We start from the raw sequence: 27,649 nt of genomic DNA, 5'->3' as shown, positions 1-27,649 counted from the left end.
TGGTACAGAACATAGTGGGAACTAGGTTGGATAAGTAGGATCACAAATTTATGGAGGAGTTGCAGCCCTAAGGATACAGGAGGGGTAGAGTTGTAGCTCAGTTCGTAGAGTACTTGTCTAGAATTTACAAAGCCCCGAGTTTTGGTCATTGGAACAATATAAAGTAAATTCGGTAATGCATATCTATAATCTCAGTACGTAGGAGTCAGTCAGATAAAAAGTTTAAGGATACCCTTAGCTATATAGTGACTTTAAGTTTGGCCTGGGAGATAGGAAAGCTTGTCTCTCTGTCTTTCTTTTCTGTCTCTGTCTCTGTATCTCTGTGTCTCTGTCTCTGTCTCTGTCTCTCTCTGTCTCTCTCTGTCTCTTTCTCTCTTACACACACACACACACACACACACACACACACACACACACACACACACACACACACACACACACCAGATAAAAAAACATCAATGGGGAAATGGATGAACAATACAGCAAAATTTATAATACCTTTTCCATGGTCAGTTAGGGCAACTCTCATCCCAGGAAAGCAGCACTGTGATAGATACATCTCTCCCTTTCATCATGTAGGGGAAAAATATGAATTAACTATTTAGAAAGTGTAAGAATTTTTACAAGTTGTGTTGCCTGTCTCAACTTACAGAGCTATCCACAGAAGGGTCAGCAGAAGATGACACCACCACCACAGCTCTGAAGGCTTCTTCCATTGCCACTTCAACCACCAAAATCTCTACTACAACTTCAAAACCCCTGACTCACTTCAAGACAGCAGAGAAAACAGGCAACATAAACACAACAAAGATGATTATCACAGCCTCAGATGCTTCCCACAATGTCCTAGGGATCACAGCATCATTTTCCACAGGATCTGGAGAAAATACCACCATGGTCCTCAGTACAAGACCACCTTCTTACAGTAAAGAACCAGAGAGCACAGCCCCATGGAGCCCCAGTCTTAGGACAGAGACAAGCCAAGTTGTTTATCCTTTGCCCATATCCTCTGGTGAGTCTGATACAGTCTCATTGGTCACACATCCTTTAGAGATTACTTCAGCTATTGCCAGGATAACTCAGAATGCTTCTCAAGATGAATCAGATTCCATGGTATCCACAGCCACCACTCCCAGAGGAGAAGTCAGTTCAGCCATTTCAGCAGCAGCAGCAACAGCAACAGCAGCAACAGCCGTTTCCCCTGTTATACCAGATTTGGTGACCTTTCTGATTAGCATGCCTGAAGAAAGCACCATTTTGTTATTTCCAACTCTTACCGATTCCCTGAGTGAAACAGAGACAACAGGCTCTGGGGTCACCAAGACTGGGACAGATGTCCACTCAGCCATTCCCACTGTGCATTTTTCCTCTGGTGAGCCAAAAACAACACAAGTCCTCATGACAACTCCAGATGTTTCCCATACTATATCAGATAGTATACCCTCAGTGGCCACCAGTTCTGAGACAGAAGCCAAATCAGATTCTTCAACTTATGATATCTCTCCTAATGTATCAGAAGTACTGACTTCACCTGTCACTACTTTTAGGACAGTCACCAGCACCGATATTCCAATTTTGACTCTTTCTTCTGATAAACCAGAGACAGGAGTCTCAATGATCACTCATACTGGGGTAGAGGAAACTTCATTCCTTCCAACTACGACTGCTTCCTCTGGTATACTTGGGATAGTGACTTCACTAGTACCTAGTTCTGAGATATACACCAGTACAGTCTCCCCAACAATAACAAGATATTCACAAGAACTAGAGAAAACAACATCACAAGTAACCCTTTATGCAACATCAGAAGATAGTTCTTCTGTGACAATTCTTACTACCTTACCAAGTGAAGCAGGTGCATCAGCCTCATTTGTTACCAATCCTGAAGAGACCAGCCCCGGGGTTCCCAGGACAGGCCCAACTTTTTCCCATATTGAATCTCATACCACACCCAAAAAAACTATCACTATTGAACAAGAAGACATACCATCTGTTCCAAATATAGCTATCTCAACTAGTATTCTAAATATGATAACATTAGTAGGCCAGGGTTCTGAAGAAGATGTAAGAACATCTAAACCAATTCTGAGTTTTCAACCTTCTGAAGCACATACCAAAATTTCTCTTATCTCTCATTCTGGGGAAAAGACTAGTTCACCAACATCTACTATTTCTGACTCTCCAGGTGTAACAGAAATCATGAGACCACTATTCACTAGCTCTGAGACACATATAGGTACAAGAAATCAAACTATTTCCCCAGGTCAACCAGAGACCACAACCTCATGGACCATGAATCCTGGAATAGAAGTGACTTCAAGGGCGCTACCTACAACCATCTCACCTAATGTTCTAGACATATTGGCCTCAAAATCTGTGAGCCAAGCTCCTAAACTACAGACCACAATTTCACTGGTAATGGATGCTGGGGAAGAGGACAGTTCAGCCATGTCTACTCTGACTGACTTCCCAAGTACAACAAAAGAGGCCACATCACTGGTCACTAACTTAGGTTCAGAAAGCCATGCAACTTCAACTCTAACCTTTCCCCCAGGACAACCAGAGACAACAATATCTTCAATGAACAAGCTTGAAAAAGAAGTCACTTCAAGGGTTCTAATGACAAATTCAAAACTTAGTGCTCCAGACATGATGACCCCAACAATCCTAAGCCACACTCCTTCTGAACCACAGACCATAACATCATTGGTCACCCACGCTGGGGGACAGCTTGATTTATCCATGTCTACTCAGGATGCCTCTTCAGGTATAACAGAAATAACACCACCACTATTTACTAGTTTTGGCACGGAAAGCTATGCAATGACTACAACTCTGGCTGTTTCCCCTGGTCGACCTGAGATCACAGTCCCATGGGCCACCCATCCTGGAAGAGAAGGTACTTCAGGGGTTCTATCTACAACCATCTCACCTAGTGTGCTAGAAATGGTGACTGCACCAATTCTTATTCCTTCTGAACCATATACTGCAGTTTCATTGGTCACTGACATTGAGGAACAGCCTAGTTCAGCCATGACTGCAAGGCCTGTCTCTTCAGGGATAACAGAAATGATCCCATCACTGGTCACTAGTTATGGCACAGAAAACCATCCAGTGGCTTCAACTCTTGCTGTTTCCCCAAGTCAAACAGAGACCACAGCCCCATGGGTCACCCATCCTAGAAAAGAAGACACTTCAGGAGTTGTAACTTCAGCCATACCACCTAGTGCTCCTGGTATGATGACCTCAACATCTATGAACCACATTTTTTCTGAACCACAGAACACAACATCATTGGACATTCATGCTGGGAGACAACACACTTTGGACATGAATAACATGACAGTCACTCAGGTTATGACAGAAATTACATCACATGTCAAAAGCTCAGGCACAGAAAGCCATGCAGTGCCTACAATTATAGCTTTGTCCCCCATACAACCAGAGGCCACAGCACTGGGAGTAACCCATTCTAGAACAGAAGGCACTTCAAGGGTACTATCTACAACCATCTCATCTAGTGTGCCAGAGATGATGACCAAAACTACTATTATTCCTTCTGAACCACATACTGCAGTTTCATTGGTCACCAAGATTGGGGAAGAGCCCAGTTCATCCATGTTTACAAGGCCTATTTCTGAAAGTATAACACAAATGATACCATTACTCCTCACTAGCTATTCCACAGAAAGGCACCCAATGTCTCCAACATTGGATGTTTCGCCAAGTCAACCAGAGACCACAGACCTATTGCTCACCCATCCTGGAAAAGCAGCCACATCAGGGGTTCTAACTACTACCATTTCAACTGATGCCCCAGAAATGATCACTTCAACAAATCTTATTCCTTCTAAACCACATACCACACTTTCATTGGTCACCCATATTGAGAAACCGCCTAGTTCAGCCATGTCCACAAGGCCTGTGTCTCCAGGTATAACAGAAATGATACCATCACTTGTCACTAGTTCAGGCACAGAAAGTCATTCAGTGGCTTCAACTCTGACTGTTTCCCCAGATCAATCTGGGTCCACAGATTCATGGCTTACCCATCTTGGAAAAGAAGGCACTTCAGAGATTCTAAGTACAACTATCTCACCTGATGTTCCAGACATAATGACCTCAATAACTATGAACTACATTCCTTCTGAACCACAGACCACAGCATCATTCATCACCTATGCTGGTAGACATCCCATTTCATCCCTGTCTACCCAGGCTGTCTCCTCAGGAGTAACAGAAACAATGACATCTCAGTCCAGTAGTTCTAGCACGGTGACACATGAAACTAGCCCTGCTGTATTTGTTACCCCAGTGCAAAGTGAGTCTACAGCCTCATGGACAACTCATGCAGAAAGAGAAACCAATTCAGGTGTTCTAAATACCACAGTTTCAGTCAGTGTTCCAGACCTTGTTACTTCCACAGCTCTTATACCTTCTGAACCACATTCCACAGTTTCATTTGTTACTCACACTGGTGAACAGCCCAACTCTACCATCCCTATTCTGGCCATCTCTCCAGTTATAACGAAAGTGACACCATCACTGGTCCCTAGCTCTGGCACAAAAAACATTTCGGCAGCTACAACTCTGGCAGTCTCTACCAATCAACCAGAGACCACAGGTTCATGGGCCACCCATTCTGTAAAGGCAATTGCTTCAGATATTATAACTACAACTAAGCTACCTAGTGCTCCAGAGAACATAACTGTAACAAGCTTGGCCAGCACTCCTTCTGAAACACAGACCATAATACCAGAGGTTACCCATGCTGAGGCACAACCCAGTTTATCCATATCAAATCTGGCTGTCTTATCAGGAGTAACAGAAGTGATGACATCCCATGTCAGTACTACAAAGACAAATAAAACCAGCCCAGCTGTATTTGTTTTCACAGGTCAAACAGACAACACAGACTCATGGACAGCTCATGCTGAAAGGGAAAAAATTGCAGGTGTTCTAAATACCACCATTTCAACTAGTGTTCCAGACCTCCTTAATGACACAACTCTTATTTCTTCTGAACCACATTCCACAGTTTCATTTGCTACTCACATTGGTGAACAGTTCAATTCAGCCATGCCTACTATGGCTGTCCCTCCAGGTATAAAAGAAATGATTCTGTCACTGGTCACTAAGTCTACTACAAAAAACAATTTAGCAGCTACAACTCTGGAGGTGTCCACAGAACAAACAGGAACCACAACTCTATGGGTCACCCATGCTGGAAATGAAGGTGCTTCAGGGGATTTGTCTAGAGCCACATCACCTAGTGTTTCAGACACGACTTCAACAACTCTGAATCACACTGTTTCTGAAACACAGACTATAACATCATTGGTCACCCCTGGTAGTGGACATCCAAGTTCATCCATGAATTCCCAGTCTGTCTCTTCAGGTGTAACAGAAATGACACCATCACTTGTCACTAGCTTGGGCACAGGAAGCTATGCAATCACTTCAACTCTGGATGTTTCCATAGGTCTGCCTGAGACCACAGCTTCATCGTTCATTCCTCCTGAAAGAGAAACCATGTCAGGAGTACCAAATACTACCATTACAACTGGTATCACAGAAATGATGACAGCAACAACTCTTATTCCTCCTGAATCATATAACACAGTTTCGTTGGTCACCCACATTGAGGAACAGCCCAGTTCAACCTTGTCTATAAGGCCTGTGTCTCTAGGTATAACAGAAATGATACAGTCACTGGTCACCAGTTCAAGCACAGAGAGCCATCCTGTGACTTCAGATCTGTCTGTTTCCCCAGGTCAAGCAGGGACCACAGCACTGGTCACTCATCCTGGAAAAAAAGACACTTCAAGAGTTCCATCTACAACCTTCTCCTCTAGCGTACTAGAAATGAAGACATCACCAATGCTTATTTCTGCTGAAGCACACACCACAATGCCACTGAACACCCATGTTGGGGGACAACCCAGTTCAGCCATGTCTACAAGGCCTGTCTCTTCAGGTATAACAGAAATGATACCATCATGGGTCACTAGCTCAGACATAGAAAGCCATTCCATGATTTCCACTATGACTGTTTCCACAGATCATCCAGAGACTACAGCCCCATTGAATACCCATCATGGAAAAGAAGGCTCTTCCATGGATCTATCTACAACTATATCATCTAATGTTCCAGATATGATTACCTCAACAAGTCTGAACCAAACTGCTTCTGAACTACAAACCGTAACATCATTGGTCACCCATGTTGGTGGACATCCAAGTTCATTCATATCTACTCAGGTTGTTTCTTCTGGTGTAACAGAAATGACACCATCACTTCTCACTAGCTTGGGCACAGGAAGATATGCAATCACTTCAGCTCTGGATGTTTCCATAGGTCAACCTGAGACCACAGCCCCATTGGTCCCCCATCCTGAAAAGGAAGCCACATCAGGGGTACCAAATACTACCATTACAACTGGTGTCACAGAAATGATGACAACAACAACTCTTATTCCTTCTGAACCACATAATACACTTTCATTGGACACCCACATTGAGGGACAGCCAAATTCAATGTCTACATGGCCTGTGTCTCCAGGTATAACAGAAATGGTACAATCATTGGTCACTAGCCCAAGCCCAGAAAATAATTTCATGACTTCAAATGTGGGTGTTTCCCCAAATCAACCAGGGACCACAGCTCCAGGGGTCAACCATCCTGAAAAAGAAGGTATTTCAGGAATACTATCTACAAACATCTCATCTAGTATACCAGAAATGATGACATCACCATCACAAAGTCTTGCTTCTGGTGAACCATACACCACAGTGTCATTGGTCACTCATATTGAGGGACAGCCCAGTTCAGCCATGTCTACAAAGCCCGTCTCTCTAGGATTAGCAGAAATTATATCACCCTTTGTCACTAGCTCAAGCACAGAAAACCATTCAGTGACTACAACTGTGACTCTTTCCCCAGATCAACCTGGGACCACAGGTTCATGGGTCACTCATCCTGGAACAAAAAGCACTTCAGAGATTGTAAGTTCAACTGTCTCACCTGCTGTTCCAGACATAATGACTTCAACAACTCTGAACCGAACTGTTTCTGAAGAAAAGACAACATCATTAGTCACCTATGATGGTGGCCATCACACTCTGTCTATGTCTACTCATGGTTTCTCTTCAGGTGTAACAAAAATGATGACAACTTGGGCCACTAGTTCTAGCACAGTGAAACATAAAACTAGCCCTGCTGTATTTGTTACCCCAGTGCAAAGTGAGTCTACAGCCTCATGGACAACTCATGCAGAAAGAGAAACCAATTCAGGTGTTCTAAATACCACAGTTTCAGTCAGTGTTCCAGACCTTGTTACTTCCAAAACTCTTATATCTTCTGAACCACATTCCACAGTTTCATTTGTTACCCACACTGGTGAACAGCCCAACTCTACCATCCCTATTCTGGCCATCTCTCCAGTTATAACAAAAGTGACACCATCACTGGTCCCTATCTCTGGCACAAAAAACATTTCAACAGCTATAACACTTGAAGTTTCCACAGATCAACCAGAGACCACAGGTTCATGGGTCACCCATTCTGTAAAGGCAGTTGCTTCAGACATTGTAACTACAGTCATGCCACCTAGTTCTACAGAAAATATAACTACAATGAGTCTGACCAGCACTCCTTCTGAACCACAGACCATAACATCATTGGTCACCCATCATAGTGGACATCCCAGTTCATCCATGTCTATTCAGGTTGTCTCTTCAGGAGTAACAGAAATGATGACATCACAGACCACTACAACTGGAACATCAGCACATGAAACCAGTCCAGATCTACTTGTTTCCCCAGGTCAAACAGAGACTACATTCTCATTGACAACTCATTCTAAAAGGGAAGAAACTGCAAGTGTTCTAAATAACACCATTTCACCTAGTGTTCCAGAGCTCCTTAATGCCACAACTCTTATCACTTCTGAACCACATTCCACCATTTCTTTTGCCACCCACACTGGTGAACAGTTAAATTCATCTATGCCTACTCTGGATGCCTCTCCAGGTATAACAGAAATGATGTCATCACTGGGAACTAGCTATGATGCAGAAAATCATTCAACTCTGGAAGTTTCCAGAGATCATCAAGGGACCATAGCCCCATTGGTTACCCATCCTGGAAAAGAAGGCTCTTCAGTGGATCTATCTACGACTATATCACCTAATGTTCCAGACATAACCACAACAAGTCTGACCAGCACTACTTCTGAACCACAGACCACAATATCATTGATCACCCATGTTGGTGGACATCCAAGTTCATCCATATCTACTCAGGTTGTTTCTTCAGGTGTAACAGAAATGACACCATCACTTGTCACTAGCTTGGGCACAGGAAGATATGCAACTACTTCAACTCTGGATGTTTCGATAGGTCAGCCTAAGACCACAGCTGCATTGGTCCCCCATCCTGAAAGAGAAGCCACTTCAGGGGTACCAACTACTACCATTACAACTGGTGTCACAGAAATGATGGCCACAACAACTCTTATTCCATCTCAACCACATAACACAATTTCAATGATCACCCATATTGAGGGACAGCCCAGTTCAACCTTGTCTACAAGGCCTGTGTCTCTAGGTGTCTCAGAAATGACACAATCATTGGTTACCATCTCAAGCACAGAGAGCCATCCTGTGACTTCAACTGTGGGTGTTTACCCAGATCAACCAAAAACCACAGAACCATCCATCAACCATCCTGAAAAAGAAGGAGCTTCAGGGAATCTATCTACAACCATCTCACCCAGTGTTCCAGACATGATGACCTCAACAAGTCTAAACCCCACTCCTTCTGAACCACAGACCATAACATCATTGGTCACCCATCATGGTGGACATCCCAGTTCATCCATGTCTACTCTGTCTGTCTCTTCAGGAGTAACAGAAATGATGATATCACAGGCCACTTCTACTGGAACAGCAGCACATGAAACCACTCCAGATCTACGTGTTTCCCCAGGTCAAACAGAGACTACAGTATCATGGACAACTCATGCTGAAAGGGAAGAAACTGCAGGTGTTCTTAATACCACCATTTCAACTAGTGCTCCAAACCTCTTTAATGCAACAACTCTTATACCTTCTGAACCACATTCCACAATTTCATTTGTCACCCACATTGGTGAACAGCCCAATTCAGCCATGCCTACTCTGTTTGCCTCTCCAGGTAACACAGAAATGGTATTATCATTGGGCACTAGCACTGTAGCAGAAAACCATTCAACTCTAGAAGTTTCCAGGGATCATCCAGGGACCATAGCCCCATTGGTTTCCCATCCTGGAAAAGAAGGTTCTTCAGGGGATCTATTTACAACCATCTTACCCAGTGTTTTGGACATGATGACTTCAATAACTCTGAAGCACACTCCTTCTGAACCACAGACCATAACATCATTGGTCACCAATGCTGGTGGACACCCAAGTTCATCCATGTCAACTCAGTCTGTCTCTTCAGGTATAACAGAAATGGAGCCATCACTTCTCACTAGCCTGAGCACAGGAAGTTATGCAATTACTTCAACTCTGGATGTTTCCATAGGTCAGCCTGAGACCACAGTAGCATTGGTCACCCATCCTGAAAAAGAAACCATGTCAGGAGTACCAAATACTACTATTACAACTGTTGTCACAGAAATGATGACCACAACAACTCTTATTCCTTCTGAACCACTGACCAAAATCTCATTTGTTACCTCTGCTGTGGGTGACACCAATTTAGACCTATCTACCATGACTGTCTCTCCAAGTATAACAGAAATTATGACATCACAGGTCACTACTTCTGGGACAGAGACACATGAAACTCCCCCAGTTCTATTTGTTTCCCCAGGTGAAAAGGAGATCACAACCCCATGGGTGACACATATTGAAAGAGAAACCACCTCAGGTTCTCCAACTACAACTATTTCAACTAATGTTCCAGATATGATTACCTCACCAACTCTTATTCCTTCTGAACCACATACCACAATTTCATTGGTCACTGACATTGGGGAACATCTCATTTCAACAACCATCTCACCTAGTGTGCAAGAAATGGTGACTGCACCAACTCCTATTCCTTCTGAACTACATACTGCAGTTTCGTTGGTCACTGACATTGAGGAACAGCCTAGTTCAGCCATGACTGCAAGGCCTGTCTCTTCAGGGATAACAGAAATGATCCCATCACTGGTCACTAGTTATGGCATAGAAAATCATCCAGTGAGTTCTACTTTTGCTGTTTCCCCAAGTCAAACAGAGACCACAGCCCCATGGGTCACCCATCCTAGAAAAGAAGACACGTCAGGAGCTGTAACTTCAGCCATACCACCTAGTGCTCCTGGTATGATGACCTCAACATCTATGAACCACACTACTTCTGAAGCACAGACCATCGCATTAGTCACCCATGCTGAGGGACAGCCTACTTTATCCACAACTTCCCTAGATGTCTCTTCCCATGTAACAGAAACAATATCACCACTAGTCACTAGCCCTGGTGTGCCAGAAATGATGATCTCACCAAATAGTATTTCCTCTGAAGCACATACCACAATTTCTGTGGTCACCCACATTGCAGGGCAGCCAAGTTCAACCATGTCTACAACACCTGTCTCTCCCCATGTAACAGAAACAAGACCATCACTAGTCACTAGCTCTCATATGGAAAGTGATTCAGTGTCTTCCATTCTGGCTATTTCTCCAAGTCAGCGAGAGACCCCAGTCTCATGGGTCACTCCTCGTGTAACAGAAGCCACTTCAAGCATTCCAAGGACATCCATCTCTCCTAGTGTTACAGACCTGATGGCCTCACCCACCTTTTTTCCTTCTGAACCACATACCACAATGTCCTTAGTGTCCCATGTTGAGGAACAGTCCAGTTCAGCCATGTCTACAAGCCCTGTCCCTCCAAGTATAACAGAAATGATGACATCACTGGCCACTACTTCTGAGCCAGAGACACATTCAGCTTCTGTAACTCTAGCTGTTTCAAATCAAACAGAGACCACGGCCTCCTGGGTCAGCCATCCTGGAAATGAATCCATGTCAACCATTTCTACTCTATCTACTTTTTTTGAGCCAAAAAGAACTGAAACATGGCTCACTCTTTCTTCCAAGCCCAACACACCACTTTCCACGATAACTCCCACATTTTCTTATAGTGAATCAGACATTACCCCCTCAGCTTCTAGGGCAGAGAGCACTTCTGCCATTCCAACGACTCTTTCATCTGGTGTACAATATATGACCACTCCTCTGGTTGCTGGTTCTACAACAGACAATAGTATGATTTTTCTTCCATTGAGTACACGGGTGCATGAATCAACAACAGTCTCCTTGGTCACTCAACCTGCCTTAACCCAACAAACTTCCAGTTTTTCTGATAGTGGTTTGGATATAATACCCTCAATAGTCAATCATCCCAAAATAGACAACAGTTCATCTGTGCCACCAATGACTGTCTCTCCTGGGGCACCAGGTGTAATGATCTCACAGTTCACTAGCTCTGGGCCATCAACCAGTACATTTCCAACCACAGTTCTGTCTGCTAGTGAACCAAAAAGCACAGCCTCATTAATTACCCTCCTCCTTGCAGATACCAACAGAACCTTTCCTACTTCAACTGATTTTCTTTCTGTTTTGGAGACCACAGCCTCAGTGCCCATTACACCTAGGGTAAATGTTAGTGCAACTCAGACTGTCTCCCCTGGTGTACCAGAAATGACAAAATTTCTCTTGAACTCATTTGTGACTGAGGACAGCAGGAGTGGCCTGGGTACAACATTTTCATCTGGTGCTTCTGAAGAAACAGCCTCTCTCTCCATTCACTCTGGGACTGAAACCAGTACAACCCCTCCCCTTGTTTCAGCAGGTACCACAGGTTTATGGGCTCCCATCCCTTCAACAGAATCAACTCTGACTATGTCTCCTAGTGTCCCTGGGTTTCCTGGTGTTGCTACAACTAGCAAATTTAGCAATGCAACTTTACAGACCACAGAAACTTCTGCATCTGTCACTACAGTTAGATTTTCCAATTTTGTCAGTGATTCCACAAGCCCTGTAATGACCTTGATATCATCAGAGTCCTCAACAAGCCTGCTTATTGACCTGGAAACTACAAGTGAGACTTCTCATTTAGCTACCACAAGTTCAAGACCCACTGAGGCTAAGACCACAACTACACTACATGGAAGTCCTTTTGCCCCTGTGACCACCTCTAGAATGTCCACACGGTCTTCGGAGAATGTGACTTCAAGACCAAGTAAGAGTAAGCTTTATTATTGTAATAGTAGTAATATGTGTATATATATATATATATATATATACTATATATATATATAATGTAAATATTTCCTCTTTGTGTGTGTTTAGGTATAAAATTCAGTATTGTTGAATGTATACTGTCATGCAACCACCACTTTCAGTTTCCAGACAATTTTTGGATTCCTGTTCATTATTGGCTTTGTGAGGATTGAATCTAGGACCTCACATACTTCAAATGCTATGTCACTAATCCATAGCCACAACTCTCCAAACAATTTTATTCACCCCAAACTGAAATTCTATGCTCATTAAGCAAAAATTCCCCATTCTATATTCTCTCCAACTATTAGTGACTGTGTGCTTCCTTTCTATGTGCTGTATCCATTATACAGCTATTATACACACAGATGCTGTGAGTTCAAGACTGCAACAGCCATGGCATACCTGGAAGACAGATTTTCCTAACAAACTACTGATTCCTTTGACTCTTATTTTCTGTCTGTACCCTCTTTCACAATGTTTCCTCAGCCTTGGAACTTGTTATTCATTGATTTTTTAAATTTATTCATACATTCATTTGCTTTTAATAGTTTATGTGGGAGGGAGCATATTCAGTCAGAGACAAGAGAATATCAAGTATTCTCCTTTATCACTCTTCACTTTATTCCATTTAGGTAGGGTCTTTCACTGAACTTAGAACTAGACTGAAGTGAGCAATCTAACATCCTCCTGTCTCCACCCACAACACTGCTCTGTTTGGTGTTGCAGGTACACATATGTGCAAGCACAATTTTTTATATGTGTGCAAGGGATTCAAACTCAGGCTCTCATACTTGCATGACAAACACTTTCACCTCTTCATAGTCTCAAGAGCTACAAGAGTTTTTATTAAATTTTGAATTTTTCCTTTTTCTATTTTTGAGATTTTAATAGAGTTATATAAATTTCCCTTTCCCTAAACCCTCCCATAAACCTCAACCTTGCTCTTTTTCAAAGTTATAGCCCTCATTTCATTGGTTGTAGTCACATGTATGCATATATACATATATTCCTAAATATAATTTACTGAGTCTATGTAATGTATGAATATTTTCAGGAGCAGCAATGACCATGGCTGAGCAAGTATCTCTGGAGTAGGATGTCATATCTTGGGGCGTATTACAAGGAGCAATATGGCTGTGTAATAGGGTGTAGTTTTGAGAATTATCCAACCCTGATTTCCATAGTGGCTGCATGAGTTTGCAGATCCATCATCAGGGAATAAGAGTTCCCGTTCCCACACAACCCCTTTAGGATGTGTTGTCTGTTGTTTTCTTAGTCTTTGCCATTTGGATTGGGATAAGATAAAACCCCAAAGTTGTTTGGACTAACATTTCCCCGATTTCAAGGAATTCTGAATATTTTTTGAGTATTTCTTAAACGCTTTTATTTTTCTCTTTCTCTTTTTTAAGGATAAAGGTCACATTTATTCAGTGTGAGTGGATAGGTATTTTGTTAAAAACGTACATAAGGTTTTGAATACTTTTGTCTATCTTAAAAATTCTTCTCTTATATTACATCTTTGACTTTAGTTTCTCCTCCTTCCCTTACATCAAGTCTCTCCCACTACCTCCCCTCTCTTCTAAATACCCTCTCCCACACCTCCCTCCAGAAAAGAGCAGGCCTCCCAGGGAGATCAACCAAACCCAATCTCTGGGTTGAAGTCTACTTGCTTATGGTGTATGATCTTTATGATGTGTTCTTGAATTCATTGTGCAAGCAGTTTATTAGGTATTTTTGCATCTATGCTCGTAAGGGTGTTCAATTTGGTCTGTAATTTTCTTTCTTTATTGGACCTTTGTGTGGTTTGGGTATCGTGGTGACTGTGGTCTCATAAAATAAATTTGGTAATGTACTTTTTGTTACTATTTTGTGAAATAATTTGAGGAGTATTGTGTTTATCTCTTTGATGGTCCAGTAGTTTTCTGTACTAAAATGTATTGCCTTAGGTTTTTATTGGATGGGAAACTTAATGACTGCTTCTATTTCTGTAGGGGTTATAGATCTATTTAAATTGTTGATTTCCTCTTGATTTAAGTTTGATATTTGGGATCTGTCAAGAAAATTACCCATTTCTTTTAGATTACCCAGTTTCGTGGAGTACAGGTTTTTAGTATATGACCTAACAATTCATTGGATTTCCTTGATATCTGTTGTTATGTCCTTGTTTTAGTTTCTGATATTGTTAATCTGGATATTCCCTCTGTGTCTTTTAGTTAGTTTGGATAAGGGTTTGTCTGTCTTGTTGATTTTCTCAAAGAACCAGCTCTGTTTCATTGATTCTTTTTTAGGCTGTATTTTTTCTATTTTATTGATTTCATCCCTCAGTTTATTTCCTGCCATCTATTCACTTTAGGTTTGTTTGCTTCTTTCTTTTTCCTATAGCTTTCAGATGTGCTGTTAAATTGCTACTATGGGACATCTCCAATTTCTTTATGAAGGCGCTTAGTACTATGAACTTTCCTCTTAGCATTGCTTTCATCATGTCCCACAAGTTTGTGTATATTGTGCATTCATTTTCATTGTATTCTAGGATGTCCTTAAATTCTTTCTTATTTCTCCATTGACCCATTAGTTGTTCAGTTTCCAGGAGTTTTAGTCTTTCTGTTGTTTCTGTTCTTTTTGAAATCCAGCTTTAATCTGTGGTTACCTGATAGGATAAGGCTATTTCTATTTTCTTATATATGTTTAGGCTTGCTTTATGCAATGTGGTCAATTTTGGAGAATGTTTCATGAAGTGCTGAGAAAAAGGTATATGCTTTTGGGTTTGGGCAAAATGTTCAAGGGTATCTGTGAGGTCCTTTTGATTCATGGCATCCTTTAGCTTCATTATTTCTCTCTTTACTTTTCATCTGGATGACCTGTCCATTGGTGAGAGTCGGGTATTGGAATCTCCAACTATTAGTGAGTGAGGTTTGATGCATAACACTGCTAGCTTTAGTAGTGTTATCTTTTACAAATGTGAGTACCGTTGCATTTGCAGCATAGATGTTAAAAAGTGAAATATCATCTTGGTGAACTTTTCCTTTGATGAGAATGAAATGTCCTTGATTAAATTTGGTTTGAAGTCTATTTTGTTAGATATTATAATAGATACAGCAGCTTGTTTCTTGGGTCCACTTAGTTAGAAAATCTTTTTTCAACCCTTTACTCTGAGGTAATGTGTATCTTTCATATTGAGGTATGTTTCTTGTATGAAGCAGAAGGATGGATATTGTTTTTATATCCATTCTGTTATTCTGTGTCTTTTTATTGGGGAATTGAGTCCATTGATATTGAGAGACATTAATGACCAATGACTGTTAATTTCTGTTATTTTGTTATTGGTGGTGATGGTAGTGTGTGTGTGTGTGTGTGTGTGTGTGTGTGTGTGTGTCTGTGTGTGTGTGTGTGTGTGTGTGTGTGTGTGTGTGTGTGTGTGTGTGTGTGTGTGTCTTCTTTGAATTTTGCTGGAGTGAGATCATTTATTGCCTGTTTTTGTTGGTATAGTTAAGCTTGCGCTGGGGTTTCCTTTCTAGTACATTCTGTAGGTCTGGGTTTATGGAAATATAGTTTTTAAATTTGACTTTGTTATGAAACATCTTGTTTGCTCCATCTATGGTGATTGATGGTTTTGTTCTGTATAGTAGTCTGGGATGATGTATGTAGTCTCTAGAATCTGCAAGTCATCAGTCCAGGCCCTTGTGAATTTTAGGATCTCCATTGAGAAGTCAGGTATGATTTTAATAGGTCTGCGTTTATGCTACTTGGCCCTTGACACTTTGAATATTCTTTCCTTCTTCTGTATGTTTAGTGTTTTGATTATTATGTGGCATAGGGATTTTTTGATCCAATATATTTGGTGTTCTGTAGGCTTCTTGTACCTTTATAGCATATCTTTCTCTAGGTTGGAAAATTTTTCTTTTATGATTTTGTTAAAATATTTCTCTGGATTTTGAGCTGGGATTCTTGTACTTCTATTCCTATTATTTGTAGGTTTGGTCTGTTCATAGTGTCCCATATTTCCTAGATGTTTTGTGTTAGGAATTTTTGTTTTGTTTGTTTTGTTTTTGAGACAGGGTTTCTCTGTTTAGCATTGTAAAATGTCCTTGAACTGGCTTTGTAGATCAGGTTGTCCTCAGACTCATAGAGATCCAACTGCCTCTGTCTCTTGAGTGCTTGGATTAAAGGCATGTGACACATCACCAGACTGGGAATGTTTTTAATTTAAACACATTTATTTTTAATTTACATACCAACTCCAGTTCTTCATACCTCCCCATTTCTCACCCTCCCCACCTCCCTGCCTTTCCACCTCCATCCACTCCTCAGAGGGGCTAAGGATTTCCTTGGGGAGTGAAAAAAGTCTAGCCAGGCATTGGTGGCACACACCTTTAATCCCAGGACTCCGGAGGCAGAGACAGGCAGATCTCTGTGAGTTCCAGGCCAGCCTGGTCTCCAGAGTGAATGCCAGGATAGGCTCCAAAGCTACACAAAGAAACCCTGTCTCAAAAAAAAAAAAATCTAACATACCAAGTTGAGACAGGACCAAGCCCCTGCCCCCTGTATCAAGGCTGATCAAGGTATCACACCATAGGAAATGGGCTCTACAAAGCCAGTTCATGTACCTGGGATAGATCCCACTGCCAGGGTACCCCTGAACAAATCAAGCCACAAGACTGTGACCCACATTCAGAGTTCCTCAGGTGTCAGTCCATAGTGTGTGAGCTCCCACTAGCTCTGATCAGCTGCCTTTGTGGGTTCCCCCATCATGGTCTTACTTCTGTTGTTCATATTATCCCTCCTCCCTCTCTTCAACTGAACTCCAGGAAATTTTTAGATTTAACATTTTCTTTGACTGATGAATCTATTTCCTCTATCATGCCTTCAACACCTGAGATTCTTTCTTCCATCCCTTGTATTCTGTTGGTGATCCTTACATCTGTAATTCCTGTGTGCTTACCCAGATTTTCTATGTCCATAATTCTCTCAATTTGTATTTTCTTTCTTGTTTCTATTTACATTTTCATGTCTTGAACTGTATCCTTCACTTGTTTCTTTCTTTTATCTTAGCTATTTTGGTATTCTTTAAGGGATTTATTGATTTAATGGAATTTTTGTTTGTCTTTTCCTCAATCTCTTTAAGGGATTCCTTCCCCTCCTTTTTTTTCTCATTTCCTCTTTAAGGATCTCAGTCATCTTCATAAAGTTATCTTTAAGGTCATTGTCTTGTGCTTCAGCTGCATTGGATTGTTCAGGTTTTGCTGTTGTAGAATAGTTGGACTCTGGTGATGCCATATTGCCCTTTCTATTATTGATTGTGTTTTTTTTTCTTTTTTTAAATTTAGATTAGAAACATGCTTGTTTTACATGTCACTCCCAGTTCCCTCTGCCTCTCCTCCTCCCCTGGCACTCCCAACCCCCTATTTCATCCCCTTTGTGCTCCCCAGGGAGGGTGAGGCCTTCCATGGGGCATCTTCAAAATCTGTCATATCATTTGGAGCGGGGCCTAGACCCTCCTCATGTGTCAACGGTGAGAGAGTATACCTTTATGTGAGTGGGCTCCCACAGTCCATTCATGTACTAGGGATAAGTACTAATCCACTACCAGAGGCCCCATAGATTTCTCAGACCTCCAAACTGACATCCACATTCAGGGGATCTGGAACAGTCCTATGCTGGTTTCCCAGCTATCAGTCTGGGGTCCATGAGCTCCCCCTTGTTCAGGTCAGCTGAACAAGGGTCCCTTGTGGCTTCCTCCAGCCTGGTCTTGACCCCTTTGCTCATCACTCCTCCTTCTCTGCAACTGGATTCCAGGAGTTCAGCTCAGTGTTTAGCTGTGGGTGTCTGCTTCTGCTTCCATCAGCTCGGGGATGAAGGCTCTAAGATGGCATATAAGGTAGTCATCAATCTCATTATCGGGGAAGGGCATTTAAGGTAGCCTCTCAAATATTGCTTAGATTGTTAGTTGGTATCATCCTTGTAGATCTCTGAACATTTTCCTAGTGCCAGATTTCTCTTTAAACCTATAATGGCTCCGTCTATTATGATATCTCTTTTTTTGCTCTCTATTCTTCCCCTGACTCAATCTTCCTGATCCCTGATGTCCTCTCCCCTCCTCTTCTCCCCTTCTCTTTCTCCTAATCCCCTTCGCCCCCATGCTCCCAATGGGGAAGGGGAAAGGGACAAGGTCTCCTGAGCTAATTGGTTGTGTTCTTAAACTGGCATTTAGACATCTGAGCTTGAAATGATTGTACGTTTAGGTATTTATTCCTGTGTTTCATTTTGGATGGGTCTTTTGTTCCTTGGTCTGATCTTCTTGCCTAACTGGGCAAGGGTTCTGGTGAGTGGTGACCCCAGTTCCAGTATGGTGTCTCAGCAGGAGCTTTTTGGGCCTGCAAAATCTCTGGGGTTTAGGGTGCCAACATTGCCTCTGCTGCTCCAAGTATCTGTGTGGCCTCTCAAGTTTTGAGTACCTATTTGGCATCTGGGATTCCTACTATGGTATGGCCTCCAGTGAGCCAAAATTTTCTGCCAGCCCTGGGGTCCTTCGATTTTGCTTGGCCTTCAGTAGAGCTGCTGGAGCCCTGGGCCTGAGTATGGAGCCAGGTGAGTGGTGGAGTAGAGTCTTGGGTTGTTGGGCAGGTGGCTTTTGTCTTACCTGGGTCCTTAGATCCTGCCTAGCCTCCAGTAAAGCCAAAGTCTTCTTCCAAAGTTGTAGGCCAGAATCTCTCTCTCTCTCTCTCTCCCTCCCTCTCCCTCCTTCTCTCTCCCATTCTCTCTCTTTACCCAGATGTCCTGTATATTGGACCAAATGGGGTAATAAAATAACCTACCGTTAATGGATTGATGCTAATTTGTGTTTTTAAATGTAGGAGTACTTTTTGTGTTTGTGTGAAATTGAGCATCCCAGAGTTTGGTGCATGTATGTTTGAAATAGTAATGATTTCTTGTTTAATTATTCCCTTGATGAAAAGGAAGAGCTACTCTTTATCACTTCTGATTGATTTCAATTTAAAGTCTGTTTTGTCAGATATTAAGAAAACAATGCTTGTGTCTTGGTCCCTTTAATTGGTGAATTATTTTTTACATCGTTTTACTCTAAGGTGGTGCCTATCATTGAAACTGAGATGTGTTTCTTATAGAAAACAAATAAATGGATTTTGTTTCTTGACTCAATCAATTCCCCCACACGTCTTTTGATTGAAAAATTAAGTCCATAATATTTAAAGTTATTATTAAAATGCTTGTGTTAATTATAGTCAACACATTTTTGGGTATTGATGTTGTTGTTTGTATTTTCAGTAGGACTTTCTATTTTAATAATTTTGGAGTCATTTCTTCCCAGTTTCTCTCCTATGCTCATTCCTTTCTTCAACCTGAAATATTTTGTCCTGTATTTTCTTTAAGTTTTGTTTGTTGGATATGATTTTTAAAATTTATTTATTTTGCATCCTGACCACAGTTCCCCCCATCCTCCCAGTACCTCTCTCTATCTCCCCTCTGCCCACCTCCACTTCCAATTCTCCTTCTCTGTTTCTGTTCAGAAAAGGGCAGGCCTCCCATGGATATCAATAAAGCCTGGCATATAAATAGTTGCAATAATAATAAGCACTTCTCCTTTTGTTAAGGCTGGACAAGCCAAGAGGGTCCCAAAAGCCAGTAAAAGCATTAGAAACAGCCTTATACTCACTGTTAATGGTCCCACGAGAATGTTAAGCTATACAACTGCTACATATATGCAGAGGGTCAGCCCCATGCAGGCTCCCTGGTTGTTGGTTCAGATGCTGTGAGCTCCTATGAGCCCAGGTTAGTTAATTCTGTGGTATATAATTCTTTTAGGCTATGATTATCATAGAAAGTTTTTCTTTCTCCTTCAATTATGGCAGACAATTTTTTGGATATATGATTCTAGGCAGTCCTTCACAGTCTTATAGAGCTTGCAATGCATTGCGCCAGGCTATTCTGACTTTCAAAGTTTCCTTTAACAAATCAGTTAATACTGTGCTGGGCTATACTTGTGGTTTTTTTTCTTGAAGCTTTTAACCCATTTTCTTTATTATATATATTAGTATTTTAAATATGATATGTAATGCAGATTTTCTTTTCTAGCCTTGTCTATTAGGCATTGAGTGTACTTCTAGTATCTGTATGGGTGTATCTCCCTTAGTTTGGGGAAGTCTTCATGTATGATCTTGTTGGAGATTTCTATGACATTGACTTGGGATTCTTCTTCCAATAATCCAAAGGTTTAGTGTTTACATGGTGTCTTTTATTCCCTTCATGTCCTTTGTCTATTGCTTATTTGTTTGTTTGGTTTTCTATACCTTGCTTATTTTGTCTTTTTCATCTTTGAATCCTGATATTTTATCTTTTGCTTGCTCATTCTATGTATAAGGCTTTTCTTTGAACTTTCTAACTGAGTCACTGGGTTTTTCAATCCCATCTTTATTTCAGCTTGAGTATTCTTCAGTGTTTCTATCTTTGTATTGAATTCTATTTCCAAGTACTGGATTGTCTTCTTCATGTCTTGGGCATCACATAGGTGTTTAGTCTCCTAATTACTTTCTCCTTAATTCCATTTATTTACTTTTTGTGTGTTTCATTTTAAAACTCTTTGAATTATTTGATGAAATCAGTCACATTCTTCACCAAAATATCACAAGAACAGTCTCTGGACCACTTACTAATATTCTCCTCTGAAACCTCTTGAGCGTGACACCCACATTCCATATTGCCCTCAGTAACACTGTCTTCATGCTCCTACTGGGGTACTCCATGAAGTCCTGCTTAAAGTGTTTAACACCAATATTCTAGTTCAAAGACCCAAAGTCTTCCTTTGTTTTACAACAAAGAGTGTTGTCAAGCCTATCATAGTAATATCACACTCCCTGGTAACAAATTCTGTCTTGGTCCATTTCCTTGCAAGTAGTTTCTTAGTCCTTTTCAAATGGTTCTATACTCTGGTGACTAAGAATTCAAATATGTGATACTATGGGGACATTCTTGTTCAAACACAACAGGTGGAGCTGTTGTATATGGTGCAAAAGGGACCTGTTGTGACAGGGTTGGCCCTGGTGGAATCCTAGAGGTAGTTTGCAATGCAGATGGGGTTGACCAGACTAAGCTGGAGAACTGCATGGACCTGGTCGAGATCCTGCAAACTGGGAGGAAATGAGAATGGAGGCTTTTAGGGACACTTACTGGACTAGACCATGGAGAAGACAATGAAAATCTTTAGCTTTGAGTTCTTGAATCAACTGTATATGATGTCTACAAGCCACAAACTTTTCCATTCTCTACCTTGCATTCATGTGTCTGGACATACCAGCCTTATACCTATTTTCCCATAGTCCACATCCTTCTACCTTCAGGGATACTGCAAGTATTGCTCTTGAAATTTTGGGGTTTTGTTTTGTTTCTTGTAATTTTCTTTTTCTAAAAAGTCTGTAACTTTTCATAGACCATAAATTTCTCTCATGCAAAAAATCTTATATACAGCCAGTCTGTATTCTATCCTATTCTATTTGCTCATGTCTTCTGTTTTTTTGTATATTGATTTTTTTGTAAGTTTTTATTATTTCTGTGAGGAAATTTATTAACCACAGGACTAATTTTTTATCTTTTATGTTTCTCTTTCTGTATCTTCCTTTTCTTTGTCTTTCTTATTTTAACTGATGAGTTTATTGTGAGTATGAGTAAAAGCTTATTATATAAGATCATTAACAACTTACAAGTATTTATACACCTAAAGGAATGCCTCTTCCTCTTCAAGCAAATATTAACTGTCTATTAATGCTCAGAGAGGAATGGGGCCTCATGAACTTTCCCATCCAAGCATCCATTCCTCAAGTAGAGACAGGGCCTTGTGAAAACACACCTGACCTCCCACAAATTCACCAAAGGTCATTGACAGACCTCATTTCTTCCAAATAATCACATCTTCTGTGAACACAAGAACACAAAACCCTTGGCATGCCTTGAGTATAGCATTCCTCCAAACAGTATTCTGTCCCTTTCTCTAGCTCTTAAATTCTTTCTAAACCTCCCACAGTTACAATGCTTTTTGGAAAGCATGGCACAGATATCCAGTTTGGGACTGAACATTCAATAGTCACTTATTCTCCTCACTTTGACCACTTCTGAGTCTTCGCTGTTACTACTGTCCATTGAAACCTTTATGTGATGTGGCCCAGATCTGAAAATTAAAGGCCTTAGTTCCCTTCTCAAGTAAATGCAATGTCAATGACTTGTCACCTTTAGATATTCGGGGCTGAAAATTAAAGATCCCTCTGGAGAAGAGCTCATACATCCACTATGAAGTTCTACCCTCTCCCTCTAGTTGGGCAAAAAAGATCTGGGTAGGATATCCTAGACTTTAACTATGTGGCTATGAGACAGTATTAGTCTTCCAATCACATCCAGCAGCTCAGTACAAAAAACAAAAATTAATTCAGTGTCTCTCTCTCTTTCCCTCTCTGTCTGTCTGCCTGTCTGTCTCTCCCTCTCTCCCTCTCTGTCTGTCTGTCTGTCTGTCTGTCTGTCTGTCTGTCTCTCTCTCTCTCTCTCTCTCTCTCTCTCTCTCTCACACACACACACACACACACACACAGAGAGAGAGAGAGAGAGAGAGAGAGAGAGAGAGGCTTGTGGTTATATTTACTCTCACATTTTTCTCTACAGCTACAAGTATCCATCCAGAATTGGTGCCATTCACTTTCAACTTGACAATCACCAACCTACCTTATTCTCTGGAAATGGGATACTCAGGCTCCTCACATTTCAATGTAACAGAGAAGGCCTTAAACCACCTGGTAATGTGAAACATGCATTGCATCGCTTACCTTACCTTCAGCCCACCTAATCTCATTGACTTCTCTCTCTCACTCATCCTTTTGCCTTATCACCAGCTCCAGTCATTGTTCAAGAATACCAGCATTGGTTCTAGCTACTCTGGTTGCAGACTGATGTTGATCAGGTGAGCCTTCTTTCCTTTATATCATGGAAGACTTCTCTGTCACAGCCAATTCATCTGGGATTAAGATAGGAATATCACATGCAGAAGTCAAGGACCATAAAGGAATGAAGCCCTCTAAGAATTCAGACATGGGAGATACTGTCTTTGATTTAATGCCTGAAGGACAGGACTTCTTGAAAGAAGAGGCTTCCCATGGAACTTATTTGCATGAAAAATTTGTGTATAGCATTGAGACTCACTGATCAGAAAACATTATAGTAAATCACTTAGCAATCATGGAGTCCTTCAGTTCATGCTACACTCTGTGACTTAGCAAGTCTGACTTTCTTCCTGCAAAAGTTCCACTATGTAGAGAGGGCATCAGTTACACAAAACATGAAACCATGCATAAACTAGGTCAAAGAGACCATTAAACTCCATAGAGAGGCCCAAAGAACCTAATCATAGAATTTTTGCTAGACCCTGAGGAGGCTTTCTGCAGATGATGATACTTGAGCCATACTTTGACAGACCAGGTACAGTAAGCAGAGGAAACACGGGAAAATATAAAGTATTTCATGGGATAGTTCACCATAAGTAGTGGAGTATGTAAGAGTTGGGAATGCATTCCTGTTATTCTACTTTCTCCTCTTCCTTTTATTTGCCCTCTTTTTCTTCCTCCTCCTGCTACATGCCTACATGAAGAAACAGGAGAATAATCACACTAGAGAATTAACAGCACAAGTGAAAGCTCTAGAACACAATAAAGCCAATATACCTGGGAGGAATAGATGCCAGGAAATAATCAAATTAAGGGCTGAAATCAATAAAGTGGAAACTAGGAGAACAATATAAAGAATCAATGAAACAAAGAATTGGTTCTTTGAGAAGATCAACAAGATAGACAAACCTTTATCCAAACTTACCAAACAGCAGAGAGTGAACATGCAAATTAATAAAATCAGGAATGAAAAGAGGTACATAACAGCAGACACAGAGGAAATCCAGACAATCATCAGGGCATACTTCAAAAACCTGTATTCCTCAAAGTTCGAAAATTTAAAGGAAATGGACAATTTCTGGACAGATTTCACTTACCAAAATTAAATCAAGAACAGATAAGCAACCTAAATAGACCTATAACCCCTAATGAAATAGAAGCAGTCTTCAAAAGTCTCCCAATCAAAAAAAAAAAGCCCAGAACCAGATGGCTTCAGTGCAGAATTCTATCAGAAATTCAAGGAACAGCTAACACCAATTCTCCTCAAAGTATTCCATACAATAGAAGCAGAAGGGTCATTGCCAAGCTACTTCTGTTCTATCTCTTGTTCCTCCTTCTTTTCTAGCCCTACCCTCCATAGAAAAATCTCTGTTTTTGAAGAATAGAGTGTAGAAGAGTGGATGACTAGTGAAGCTATGAAAAATGAAGGAAGAAACAGAGAAGAGGCCAATATGTTAGAAAGGAGAGGAAAAGGGAGTGAAGAAAATGATAGAGAAGAACAGAGAAAAGAGAAAAAGAGAAAGAAAATAAGCAGACAGGAAGAGAGGGAATTAAAAGGAGGGAAAAAGTAAAAGAGAAATGTAGGAGTTGGGAAGGTAGATATTCCAAGAAGTCTCAGAGTAACTATGAACATAATAGAAATTGTTGGTAGTTATCATGATATATGTGAACCAAATAACTGAAGGAAAAATGAGAGCAAGAGAAAAAAATGTTGAACAAACTTTTCCAGAGCTAACCCACTTTACAAAGTAGGAGACTTAGTGAAAGAAGACTTAAAAAAGAATGTCACTGAGAAGATAGACACTGTCCATTAAAAAATATGCATAAAGCCAGGAAGGACTCAACTTGAAGGAGATAAGCACATTTTTCTCACATTTCTAGAGGACCTATTCTCATATTTTCATCATAACAGGTCAGAAAGGAATGGAGCAGCCACAGGAGTAGATACAATTTGCACCTACCATCCTGACCCTATGAGTCCTCCTCTGGACAGAAAGCAATTGTATCAAGAAGTTATCCAGCTGACCAATGGTATCACCAGGCTGGGTCCCTACATCCTGGACAGAGACAGTCTCTATGTTAATGGTAAGTATCTTTATCAGAAAGGGGGTACCCTTTTAGTGGTAGTTTTCATTGCTATAACAAAGTAACAGAGACTCAGTTTAAAGAAGAAAAGATTTTCATGTTTCAAAAGTTTCAGCCCAGGTTAATTTGTTCATGTATTGTTTTTATGACAAAATCCCTGACAAAGGCAACTTCAGGGAGAAATGATACAAGTGGCTCACAGTTGCAGAGTACAATCCATCATGGCAGTGACATCATGTCAAAAGGAGCTTAAAGCTGCTGGTCACATTGCATCTGATGTCAGGAAGCAGAATGAGATGAATCATGGTTCTGAATCATCTTCTCTATTTTGATTCAGTCTGAGACTCCTGCTCACTAGATCGTGCCACCAGCATTCAGTGTGTTTTCCCACCTCAAAGCAGGAAATATTTCTGGAAGTGCCTTCATGGACACATACGTATCTGTTTCTAAATCCCGATTCAAAATACAGTCAAGTTGATAAAGATTAATCATTGTAGTTTGGTTATTTTTAGGCTTGTGGCAAGGTGGAAAAATGGTGGAAGGAATAAAATTGGAAATCTTCTCTCCAATGAGCCCCCCACCTCTGCTAATAAATTCAGTCAGTTATTAACTCATCCATTGATTAAGTTAGAGCTCTTAGAATCCTATCACCTTTCTATAGTTTCACTAGCTGGGGACTAAGCCTTCAACACATGAACTCTCTGAGGACACTTCAGATCACAAGTGATCTTTCCATGCCAATAGCTCATTAAAGGGGATGTTTTTGGGAATGTCTATGTCTGAAGACTTATCTATGTCACTACTAAGAGGCTGTTAATATTTTCTCTTAGGTATACATAAGTGGGTGCTGGTAAGCATCATAAAGATATATTACAGCTCCCTACTATTGATTAAAATGTGTTAATAGTCTCAGACTTGAGAAATTACTGCACCTAAACTTTCCAGATTTATCTTTTAATTTATTGTTTGAGAATTTCTTATAACTTTGGTACAAAAGTAACATGTCTTAGATGGCTCATTTTGGCATGCTCAACCCACCAAAAAGTCCTTTTCTATTGCACCTTTTGGGACTAAATATTTCCTCCTATTTCTCCTTGTCTTGTTCTTGTTCTTCCTTTTTGTGCTCCTCCTCCTTTTCATTTTTCTACTATCCATGTCCTTCTCTTCTTCCTGTTTATCAGTTCTTTCTTCTCTTCCTTCTCATTCTTGTTATCTCCTCCTCCTCCTCCTCCTTTTTCTCATCTTTTCCCCTCCTCCTACTCTTTTTGATCTTGTTTCTCCATTCTGTTCTTCCAACTCATTTCCTTCTCCTGCTCCTCTTTCTTCCATTATTACTCTTCTTTTCCCCCACATTCTCCTTCTTTTCTGATTATAAGGCCTCAATTAGAGTAGCAGATGATGGGGGAAGTTTGTAATGATGGATGATTCTGTGATTCCTATTTACTTGAGATGGTTTTCACTCTCATTTCCCTTCATCATGCCAACTTAATTCTCAGGCTCCATAGAGCGTCTCAAACAATTACAACTTCCATAAACATTGCCCACACTTAATAAAACACACAGTAAACAGTGACTAGATGATAAGAGAAAACATTGCCATATAAAGGTTATGCCAAGGACAAACAAATTAGTAGCAGTGCATGTTTATCAAAAATATTTCATATAGTGAGAATTTTGTTAATTATGTTATCCTTATCAAAACTTTGTCAGTTGTCATACTCATTTTCCAAAAACCATTGTACATTCAAAGAGGAAATCATTTGCCCAAGATCATGACTATAAAGCTTGCCAGAATGAGGATTTCACTGACAGACACTCTTGAAAACCATAGACAACATGGTGAACCATTCAAACAGAACAAGCCTCGAACATCTGGACAGTCAGTCTCTAGCCTAATAATCTAACCTAATTCATGGTTAGTTATTTACTCTCTTATATTCACTTAGAGATTACATTTATTTATAATGTGAAGTGCATATTTCACTATATTATTCCAAGCATATACTATTTTGTGTCTACAGAACACTTTTCTGTTATTGTGACAGAATACTCTGATTCAGAGACAGTAGACATCTGCAGCAAAATAGTAATTTTCAGATATTACAGGAATGTTGCCCATATGAACTCACATGTTGTGACTATATGCACAAAAACTGAACAAGATCTCAACAGCTGAAATAATATCATGGATGGGGAAATCAAATTTGTGTTTTCCATGCACACATGGGTGTACGGCCAGCTACTGGGGGATGGTTCACTTAAGGTTCACATCCCGAAAGAAAATTGACTCATTCTTTCTTAGCATCACCTGT

General features: G+C 40.7%; 1 protein-coding gene across 1 annotated transcript in view; it reads left to right on the top strand.

Annotated features, from left to right (window-relative positions):
* LOC113835255 (mucin-16-like) overlaps positions 1–27,649 on the top strand; it is a 153,608-nt gene that overhangs the window by 11,855 nt on the left and 114,104 nt on the right. Inside the window, exons 5-6 of the mRNA XM_035444198.1 lie at positions 653–11,222; positions 11,790–12,274. Of these exons, the coding sequence (XP_035300089.1) occupies positions 653–11,222; positions 11,790–12,274 (11,055 nt within the window). The remainder of the gene's footprint in view (positions 1–652; positions 11,223–11,789; positions 12,275–27,649) is intronic.

Source organism: Cricetulus griseus, chromosome 4, assembly GCF_003668045.3.
Source record: "Cricetulus griseus strain 17A/GY chromosome 4, alternate assembly CriGri-PICRH-1.0, whole genome shotgun sequence".
NCBI lineage: Eukaryota > Metazoa > Chordata > Mammalia > Rodentia > Cricetidae > Cricetulus > Cricetulus griseus.
Note: the sequence above shows the minus strand (reverse complement) of the source record. Positions and strands in the feature narration are given on the sequence as shown.